General features: G+C 49.8%; 1 protein-coding gene across 1 annotated transcript; it reads left to right on the top strand.

The window, feature by feature from the left end:
- Positions 1–10155: 10155 nt before the first annotated feature.
- LOC138579645 (olfactory receptor 4S2-like) lies at positions 10156–11076 on the top strand. The gene has a single exon (XM_069649897.1). It carries the CDS (start codon positions 10156–10158, stop codon positions 11074–11076), a length of 921 nt encoding a protein of 306 aa, XP_069505998.1.
- The last annotated feature ends 203 nt before the right edge of the window (positions 11077–11279 follow it).

Genomic DNA, 11279 nt, shown 5'->3' on the forward strand with positions numbered 1-11279 from the left:
TAATACAATCATGGATACGTTGCTTGACAGATCTGGGAGTAAAGCCTGACAATTGACCAGAGCTGCCCGCATGATACGAGAATGTTTGACCGATCTGGGGGTTGTGGATGCCTGGATACTGCTTAACTCAACATCCAGAATGTACTCATTCTGTGTCACGGTGCATGACTCCGACTAGCACATCGATATGTGGCTGGTATCTGCTGCTCTAGTTGGATGCCTCAATGAGAATACCATTCTTCCCAGGATGTTTTCCAATCAGTCACGATCACTCTGTCACTCACACTGGGAAATGCATGGGGGAGGCGCCCGTGGAGACATTAACACCAGGCATTACTAGACTCCGTGTTCGAGGCTGAAATGGGGAAATACATAGAGGAGTACTTCGAGGTTAACACAGGCTCCGTCAGCATTTGTGCAACTTTATGGGAAGCCTTTAAGCCATACATTCGTGGTATGGCCCTAGATAAGGAACATTGGATAGTCAAAGCGATACAACGAGATATGCAAGTCAGCGAAACTACTCTGCGTCAGCTCAAAGAACAATATGCAACTACCCCCACTGCCACTACATTGGGAGACATCAAGGGTGAACTTGACAAATTCTGGTCTGACGCCGACAGGGAAATGAAGCGCCTTGACCTCCTTTGCGTGGTGCGGACATATGGTGAAGGTGAGAGCTCTGGCAAACTTTTGGCCAAGATCGTGCGGCACAGGAAAAAAAAGCAACCACCATATACCTTGAGTGCAAGACAACCCTGGGGTGCTGATGCACAATGCGCCTGAAGTAAACCGCTCTTTTTGTGAAACTCTCTACGCTAATAATGATAGGGCATCCATCCTTGACATCGAGCCATTCCTTGACACCCTGCCACTATCTGTGCTGTCCTGTAAAGTTAGAGAAACTCTTGAGAGCCCCATGTTGGCGGAGGAGATTTCCTGTGCCATCGAGGCCCTGCCACATGGGCCCCTGGCCCTGATGGGTTGACCATGGAATTTTATAAACATTTCAAAGCCTTATTAGTACCCCAGATGGTTGCCCTATGGGAGGAATCTTGTGCACAGGGAGAACTCCCCCCACACTGCGGGAAGTGGTAATTACTGTACTGCTGAAACCTGGTAAGCCGCCTGAGCAGTGTGGATCTTACTGCCCACTATCACTCATCAACTCCGACATGAACATATTTGCGAAGGCCTTAGCCCTCTGACTGGCTCCTTACACGGAACACATCATCCACCCTGATCAATCTGGCTTTGTCCCTGGCCGCTCCACGGGCCTTAATTTAAGGGGGCTTTTCAACATTCTCGCTCAGGTAGACCCAGACACGCAGCCTGTTGCCACGGCACTGGATATTCAAAAAGCCTTTGACTAGGTCTTGTGGCAATATATGTGGGTGGTACTGGAGAAATGCAACTTTGGACCTCGATTCATATCATGGGTACAACTACTGTACTCCTTCCCTACAGCAAGGGTCAAAACAAATGAGCTACTCTGTGCTCCTATAGATATTCACAGGGGACTAGGCAGACCTGTCAGCTCTCGCCACTACTATTTGCCATGGCAATAGAACAATTGGCTGATTGTATCCGCCTCAGACATGCGTACAGGGGGATCAGTATGTCATGCTCACCTGAGATTATCTCACTGTATGCTGATGACGCACTCCTGCTTGTGCAGTGCCCCGAACGACACCTTGCCCCGATTATGCAGGATATCCTTTCCTCCAGTGCCTTGTCCACACTTTGTGTCAACTGCACCAAATCAGAGCTATTCCCACTCACTGATGCGACAATGGTACTGCAGGACCTTATGGGGTTTGTCTGGTCCCCCACAGGGATGAAATACCTGGGGGTCAATGTGACACGACACCCAACCTCACTGTAGAAGCACAACTATGGTGTTCATTTACCCCACCTCATAGACAAACTCCACTGTTGGGCAAAGCTCCCACTCACTATGGCGGGTCGAGTGTCGCTTTTCAAAATGGTCATCCTCCTCAAATTGCTGTGTTACTTTTTAAATATAGCACTGTGGCCCGGAGCTTTGTTTTTCAAGACGTTGAAAGTTGCGATCAACAACTTTATGTGGCATGCAGGGGTTGTTTGGCTAAAATGGGACACACTGACCAGACCATATAGTCTGGGGGCGTCGCAGCCCCAGATTTTGAAAAGTACTGGATTGCGGCCCATATGCAATATGCAGCCTATTGGTTCAATGTGGATTCCCCCCACCCGAATGTCAAGTTTGAGTGGCATGCGGCCAGTGCCCGGGACGTACGCTTGTTGGCCCTACCGCTGATATGTTGAGACCCAGGATTCTTGACCTCATCAGCATGACAGCTGTAGCGTGGGGTAAGATATGGAAAATGCTAGATACCCACAGCCTGTTTCAGGGCGACCTTCCGCTATGGAACTTCCTCCGGACATTTCCTAGGCTAAGCAAGGGTGTGGTGCCTAAGTGGGCGGCAGATGGATATACCACTCTGAAAGACGTCTATGATATGGGCTCCTTTATTGCACTACACGATTTACAGGTCTCCCAACCACGCATCCTTCGCAATGGCTGCAATATGCTGGGCTGTGCCGTGCAGTTAGCAGTGCTTGGTTTGGGATTCCCTGTACTGCCCCCAGATGAGCCATTACTCAGCTTTATCATGGAGGGAACTTCATCTTGCGGCTGTGTGGTCAGAATATACAACCTGCTGCAGATATGCAGCAACAAGCCCTTAGTTAAGCTCTGCGACACCTGTACTAGATATTTGGGTACAGACATCACTGACGAGACCTGTGGGGCTATGTGTTTATGGACTGGCACTGTGTCATTTAACTCTGGATTTCATCTAATACAGTTAAAACTTCTACACAGATTTCACTAAACTCCTGCCGGACTGCATCTCTTCTCACCCACTCATTCTCCCCTCTGTCCAAGATGCCACTCGGACAAGGCGGGTACCTTCATATGCTATGGCACTTCCCCAGGCTGAGAGATTTTTGGGTGGCAGTTTGTGATACTATGTCTACGATGTTGGATTTTACTATTGCACCTAACTCTATGGCCTGCATATTCCATCAATTTGAGTCACTCCATCGAGGCTTTCATAGACTGGATAGCCTCTGTATGCTGCTCGCTGTCCGATGTATATTGTTGCTGTGGTTAAAGCCTGCTAGCCCATCTGTAACGCACTGGCTGCGGGCTGTGACATTGGTCTCTGATCAGGAAGAGCGGTGGTCCTCGCTGCAGCCGACATGCTGTAGGCCAGTCAACATTTGGCCTCCTTTCCGCAATTACTTGCTGTTACTGAATGGAAATGAAACAGAGTCCGAGGGCTCACTAGACTGTCCTTGATTTTCTTCTTTGTACCGATTGGAAATATTACAGTTTATGTTTTGTTTGCTGCTCTTTCTGCCTTCCGCCCCTCCAGCCCCCTCCCCTTCCTCCTTCCTCCCGCTCTTTCCCTGCGGTCTTTCTTAAAGGGGCTGCGTCCCTTTTGTACAATGTACAACACCTCCCCCGTACTTAACATGGGAGCCCAGTTACATCTGTTCGATGAGCCTCACTGGTCTCTTTACTGTTCGAGGGGGTCTCCCTGGGGATTCTCCGCTTTCGCCGGTTGACTCCACTGGGGGTTCTGCTTCTTCTTCTTCACTGAAGTTCTCGTCGGGTGCCTCTTGTGTTTCGGGCTCCTCCAGATATAGCTTCTTGAAGAAGGAGGAGTTGCGAGTGATGTCTCCCAGTTCTCCTGTCGCTGTGATCATGGGCCCCTTGATGGCTGTGATGATTCGCGGCTCGGGGCTGTATCGGGTGTCCGTCTTCTTGCGTTGAGTTTGTTGCACCAGGACCATTTGCCCCATCTCTAGTTGTTGTTCTTTCGCTCTCCGTTTGGTGTCGGCCCATTGCTTGGCCCTTCTCTTCTTTTCGGCATCTCGTTCCCTGATGACTAGGTCTTCTTCAGGGGTGTAGTCCTCCCATCGGGGAATGCGTGTCCTGGGTTGGTACCTCACCATGAGCTCAGCTGGTTTGCTTTCCCGTGGCGTTGTGTGGGGTATTTCGGTAGCTCCGAAGCATGCTGCAGATGGCTTTCGGGTGAGGCGTCTGTTCCGCTACTGCTTTTTGTCTGGTTAGCTTGATTATGGCCATAAACCTTTCCACCATCCCGTTGGCTTGGGGCCAGAGAGGTGTAATCTTTTGGTGGTGAAATCCTAGGTGGCTTGCAAAGTTTGTGAATTCTCTTCCTTGAAATGGAGAACCGTTGTCAGTCTTGACGACGTTGGGGATGCCCCACTCGCTGAATAGTTCGTCCACTATGGGTGCGGTTTCCATGAAGGATGTTGACGGCGTTTGCTTGACAAAGGGGAATCTCGAATATTCATCCATTACTACTAATAGATAACCCCCTTCTTCTAAAGGTCCATAGAAGTCCATTGCAACCTTTTGCCAGGGTCTTGTCGGGAGTGTGGTTAGTTGCAGAGGGTTTGGGTTTGGTCCTTTCGCTGCCAGTTGACATGGCCTGCAGTGTCTGAGCATGTCTTCTACTATCACATCCATGTATGGGAACCAGACATAGTTCCTGAGAAATCGTTTTGTGTTGTCTATTCCCCTGTGGCCCTCATGTGCCAGCGTTGCTAGGGTCTTCCTTAGGTCCCTTGGTGCTACTAGCCTTCTCCCCCGTAGCAAGAGTCCTTGGTCAGTGGCTACGAGTTCGTCGTGTATCTTGGCCAGCCGGTCCAGTTCCTTCTGGTCTACATCCTCCCCTCCGGTTCCTTTTGTGTGACGTTCCCTCCATTTGTTGGACCGAGTGAGAAAGACAGCAGCTCTGAGTATTGGGTCGGCTTTGCTCCTTTCTTCGAACGTTGCGGTCGAGATGGTTGGTGGCATGGCATTTGATGACAGGTATGAGATGTATTCTGTGGCTTCCTGGGCTAGGGTGCCGTCTTTGTCCAGTAGGGGGTGTCTGGATAGATAGTCTGCTGGGTTGGCATCTCCTCCTGGTTTGTGGACGATGCAATAATCGTACTCTTGCAGTCTTATCCCCCACTGTTCTATGCAAGGTGGCATTTTCGTTTTGGGGTTCCCGAAGATTGATATTAGAGCTTGGTGGTCCGTTACTAGGGTGAACCTCCGGCCAATGATAAAGTGGTGGTATTTTTCGCATGCCCATACTGCAGCCAGGCCTACCCTTTCTGCCTGGGAGTAGGCCTTTTCCGTGTGTGACAGGGCTCGGCTGGCATATGCAACTATTGCGTGATGAGTGTTGTCTGCGGTGTCGGTCTGGGCAAGGATGGCTCCTAGTCCTACTGGACTTGCATCGACCGTAATGATGGTGTGCCAGTCCGGACGAAAGTACGCCAGTTGTCGGTTGTTGGTGAGACCTTCTTTTATCGTTATGAATGCTTCCTGACAGGGTGCATCCCATACGAATGGTGTATTCTTCTTTAGGAGGTTGCGGAGTGGGTAAGTTGTTGTGGCGTAGTTCGGGAGGTAACGTGCACAGTATCCTGCCATGCCCAGTAGGGAGCGCAGGTCTGCCGTGGTCGTAGGTGCTTAGAGATCGGTAATGGCCTTAATCTTGTCCGGGTCGGCTGTTATCCCTTTGCTCGAGAATATGTGGCCGAAGAATTTAAGGCTTGTCTTGTTGATGTCACACTTGTCTTTGTTGAGAGTCAGTCCCGCGTCTTGTAGGATGGAGCAGATGGTTCTTAGGGCTCTGTCGTGTTGTTCCTGATCTCTTCCAAATATTAAGATGTCGTCACTATAGTTTAGTGCGTTCATCTCCGATGCTATGAGGCGTCTGATGGTCTCTTGAAAGATTTCTGCGGCAGATGATATACCGAAGTTGAGCCTTTTGTATCGAAAAAGGCTGTCGTGTGTTGCAAATGTGGTGATGGGTCGTGATTCTGGGTCCAGGACCAGTTGGTGGTAGCCCTGGTTGAGGTCAAGCTTTGAGAAGAACCTCGCTTGGTTTAACCTAATCAACATGTCCTCCAGGCTCGGACCTGGGTGCCTTTCTCTCTGGATGGCCGTGTTCGGGATGCGCATGTCAACGCATATGCGGAGACGACCATTGTCCTTGGGAACTATTACTATTGGAGATACCCATGGTGTTGGCCTTTCTGCTTTCTCTATAATGTCGTTGAGAAGGAGAAGTTGGATTTCTTTTGATACTTGTTCTGGGAGGTGGAAACCCACTTTGCGCGGGTGTTGCGGTACTGGCCTGATGGTATTGTCGATGTGTAGTTTGATGCGTGATCCTTTTAGCATACCAACTCCTTCGAATAACTTGGGGAATTGGCTCTTGAGGTCTCCCTTCGCCAGGGGCCTGTCAATCATTGCTCTGACGGATTTGTGTGGTACTGGTAGTCCCTCTATTACTTCTGACTGGTTGTAGTGTAGGTCAATCAAGGCAAGGGCGCTGGCCGTGCGGTAGCTGAGGAGGCAGCGGCCGACGGATGGGCTCTTTATGACGTGTATCGTGGCAGTTACCGTGATGTCCCTGTGTCGTAGATCACATTGAAATTTTCCTTTGGAGGTCATCGGCTGCGCCGCTCCCCATTGTAAAATGTGAGTCTTGGATTCTTGTAGTGGGTATGAGAAGGTTATTTCCCTGTAGATGTCTTCATTCATGACGTTTACCGTTGCTCCTGTGTCGACGATAAATCTGTTTCTGGTACTTCCCAACTGTATTGTTACTCTGGGAGCTGAGGTGTCTTCAGTTTCAGTACTGAGGAGGCATACGTACTCTCTGTCGTAGCCATCTTGTAGGTATCGGGCTGGTTCATTCCCTCCCGGCTGATGTTGTGGTGGGGGGTCGAGATATGGGTCTCTTCCTTGTTCGAAAGGGCTTGGGGTTTCTGCCTTGTAGGTCGTCCCGTGTTCCAGGTTTTGCATGAAGTCACTCTGGTGGATGTCATATAGTTCATGATCTTTCCTATCTGGTTCAATCTGAAGCCCCTCAAGGGATCTTACGGTGTTTGGACGTTGATAAGCATTCGTGGGCAATGTCGTACTTCTGTCTGCCTGGCAGAGTTGTTCCGTGTGTGTCTCCGTCATGCGAGTGGCGGGTCGCGGCCGTGTCGAGCTCCCTTCTGGTAGTAGTTCCTTGCACATCACTTGGAAATGGTTTTCCATACCGCATCTCATGCAGCGTTGGCCGATGGCAGGGCACGGACCTCTGTGCGGATACTCGAAACCACAGCGATAGCATTGGCGGTTGCTTGGTGTTCGTTGTGTCGGATATCTTGGGTTTATCCTTGTCTGTGGAGCTGGGTGTCGGGTGTATGGGTGCATTGCTGCTATAACTTCTCCTTTCTTGGGGTTCTCAATGGCTGCTGCCTGGATGTCCACTCTCTCATAAACTCTTGCTAGGTCCAAAACTTCTTTTAGGGATAGGGGTTTCTTTAGGAGGTGTTTCTGGAACATAGAGGATACACACCCTTCTATGATGCATAGCCTTATGGCTTCTTCGTCATTCAAGTTGGCGAAATCGCACTTCGATATTTTCCTTTGAAGGCGAATGACGAATTCTCCTATTGATTCGTGAGGCAATTGACCACATTGGCTGAAAGTGTATCTCTCATAGCCACACGGTTGGGTGAGATAACAATCTTTTCATTTATGGCTTGTCGGAGTTTCGCATATGTGGTGCGGTCCTGTAGGGGAATCGTACGGATGATATTTTTGATTTCTCTCCCTGCGACATTTGCAAAGATGCTTAGTATGTTGGGAGGTTCTTGTGTGCCAATTGCACCCACAAAGTCCTCGAATTCCTCCATCCACTCTTCCCATCGTTGGCCCTGGTCGTGGTGTGGGTTTAATGTGAACGGGGCGGGTCTTCTCATTATGCTTGCATAAGAGGAGGGTACTCCTGGTGGTGTTGGTTGGGCATTGGGATCTGCTGTATCCTGGGCTGACATGATGGTGCAGCTTGGTATGCTCTAGTTAGTTCGGTAGCGCGTGGGCGTTGATCACGATTGTCTCTTGGCGCTGTGTCTTCCTGTGCACGTGTGCCCAGGTTGGTCTTGTTGTCCGGGTGTGGTGTAGGGTTCTGCGGTGGAGTTTTTTTTTTTTTTTGGTGTCACTTGTGGGAGACACAGGGTTTCTTTCCTTAGCGCGGCCTTTGTGGCGTGTGGTTTCGTTGATGTCATGTGGGGAGACACGGGGAATTCTTTGTGTCGTGGCGTGCGCTCCTTGTCTTTGAGTGTCACTTGTGGGAGACCCGGGGTTTCCCTCTCTAATGTGGCTTCCTTGGTATATAATAGATGTCACGTGGGGAGACGCAGGGTTTTCTTTTGCCGTGACTTCTTTCGCCCTTAAATGTTTTTATGGTAATGTCACGTGCGGGAGACACGGGGTTCCCCTCTTTGCAGTTAGATTTCGTTAATGTCACATGGGGAGACGCGGGGATTCTCTTGTGCCGTGGTGTGAGTTCTTTACTCTTTTGCGTGTCACTCGTGGGAGACACAGGGTTTCCCTCTTTAATGTGGCTTCCTTGGCATATGATAGATGTCACGTGGGGAGATGCGGGGTTCTCTTTTGCTGTGACTTTGTTCACCTTTAATGTGTTTATGGTACTGTCACGTGCGGGAGACACGGGGTTCCCCTCTTTGCAGTTATCCCACCTGGCACCTTACTTGTAGTTGGCGACGCGGGCCTGCGGGTCTTCTTCGGTCCTACGCGACGACGTACGGGCCTGTTCCGGCTCTCCAGGCTTCCGCGTCGCTGGCTCTTCAGGCTCCGGTGGGCACACGGGCCGCGGCTCGCTGACGTGTGCTGGCTTTCTAACGTCGCCGCTGGGTCCACTTGCGGGCACACGGGCCCTCCCGATCTCCTCTGGGCACACGGGCCCTCCCGATCTCCTCTGGGCAAACGGGCCCTCCAGCAGGGCACACGGGCCGCTGCTATCTCCTCTGGGCGCACGGGCCCTCACGATCTCTTCTGGGCACACGGGCCCTCCAGCAGGGTGCACGGGCCGCTGCTGTCTCCTCTGGGCACACGGGCCCTCTCGATCACTTCTGGGCACACAGGCCCTCCAGCAGGGCGCACGGGCCGCTGCTCTCTCCTCTCGGCACACGGGCCCTCTCGATCACTTCTGGGCACACGGGTCCTCCAGCAGACCGCACGGGCCGCTGCCGACGCAGGGCACACGGGCCCTCTCGATCACTTCTGGGCACACAGGCCCTCCAGCAGACCGCACGGGCCGCTGCCGACGCAGGGCACACAGGCCACTGCCTTCCAATGGGCACACCGGCCCTCTCACTTTTTCCCCCGGGCGTACGGGCTCTCCAACGGGGCACACGGGCCCTTACCAACTGCTGGGCTTGCCGCCCTCCTACCACTGCTGCCGGCACGCGAAGGATCGTATCAGCTTCGTCGCCAGTGTTGGGCTCTTTTCAATCACGCAATAAAGAGGCGGAGCCAGCGCTGCCGTGAACTTTCTTTATTCACGTCTGTACACTTTCTGCCTTCCGCCCCTCCAGCCCCCTCCGCTTCCTCCTTCCTCCCGCTCTTTCCCTGCGGTCTTTCTTAAAGGGGCTGTGTCCCTTTTGTACAATGTACAACAATTTCCTTTTTGTAATATTCATTGCCACAACTGCAAACACACCTACTGATGGGAATTATCACACTAATTAACGCTGCTATTCTTACGTCTTGTTGTAATGCCAAGCACACAATAAATACGTTTGTTTTTTAAGTAACAAGTGCATGTGCTAATGTAAAAAAAAATCAAAGTGTCAAGTGCATTCAGTGCATGAAGTGTATTGGAACAAAATCTCAGTATTCAAAAATCCTTAAAGTTCACACTGCTCCAATTTTTCATAGTAAAAATGTCTGAACAAGAGGGCAAGGAATACTAATTGAATGGAGCAACATGCTGGTCTTGGAAGCAAGACCACACAGAGCAACAGAAGTTTGAATACTGGATCCACGCTTAGAAACCGAGCTCAGGTATTAAGCATGTTATAAAAAAAACTATTACAATTAAATTGTATCACTGGAGCAACAGAACATTTTATTTTTTGAGTGGCTGCAAATTAGTACATGGACACACCCATACTATCCCTAATTTGTTTTGCTGTTTCAGTATTCATCTTTAATTATATTTTTATCTGTTTTCTTTCCTCCACAGGATATTCTAATTTGAAATCAAATACAAAAACATGGGGAATGAAACCACTGTAGAAACATTCATCCTTTTAAGTTTTTCCCACAACCCAAATCTGCAGATCGTCCTGTTTCTGGTGTTTTTGATGGTCTACGTGCTGACGCTGTTCGGAAATTTACTCATCATCGTGACAGTGAAGACAGACTCGTCTCTTCACTCCCCCATGTACTTTTTCCTCAGCAACCTTTCCTTCACTGACCTGTGCTACCCATCTGTCACCGCACCCAAAATGCTGGTGGACTTCCTATCCAAGCAAAAGAGCATTTCTTACGGCGGATGCATGTCCCAAATATTCTTCTTTCACTTGTTTGGCTGTGTGGAGATTTTTATTCTTACAGTGATGGCTTTTGATCGCTACGTGGCCATCTGCAATCCTTTGCGTTACACGACTATCATGCGCAGGCGGGTCTGTAACCTGCTCGTGTTGGCTTGCTGGGCTGGGGGGGCATTGCACTCCACAGCACAGGTGCTGTTGATTATGACCTTGCCCTTCTGTGGGTCTAACGAGGTAGACCATTTCTTCTGCGACAGCCCGCCCTTGCTCACCTTGGCCTGCACAGACACCTTTCTCAGCGGAGCCTTGATCATCTCCAACAGTGGACTCATCTCACTGGTTAGTTTTCTTATCCTGATAGTTTCCTACACATCCATCTTGCTTGCGGTAAACAAACGCTCAGCTGAAGGGAAGCGCAAGGCCCTCTCTACATGTGGTGCCCACCTGACAGTTGTTACTATCTTTTTTGGGCCCTGTGTATTCATTTACATGAGGCCAGCCACCACATTTCCACTGGATAAGATTGTTTCAGTTTTCTATGCTCTTATTACTCCGTTGCTTAACCCTATCATCTACACTTTGAGGAATGTAGAAGTGAAAATGGCCATGAAGAAATTTGTAAGTAGGAGAATTTATTTCTGAAGGACAAAAAGCATTACAATAATGATGATTCTCATAATGAAACACACCTTTATTCAGCAGTTAGAGCCATAAAAGCATGAAAGACAAAATACACATCATAAAGACACATTACTAATTCATAGAATGCCAACATACAGTTGTAATTAAAACCTAAAATCACATCATAAACTCCTCAATCATCAGTCACAGTTAAGCTTACAAGA

Source organism: Ambystoma mexicanum, chromosome 3p (genome assembly GCF_040938575.1).
Source record: "Ambystoma mexicanum isolate Mex_15411 chromosome 3p, UKY_AmexF1_1, whole genome shotgun sequence".
NCBI classification, from domain to species: Eukaryota; Metazoa; Chordata; class Amphibia; order Caudata; family Ambystomatidae; genus Ambystoma; species Ambystoma mexicanum.

Bases quoted from the DNA above. Each gene is read 5' to 3' on its own strand.
- LOC138579645 (XM_069649897.1), top strand. From the start codon at position 10,156: ATGGGGAATGAAACCACTGTAGAAACATTCATCCTTTTAAGTTTTTCC.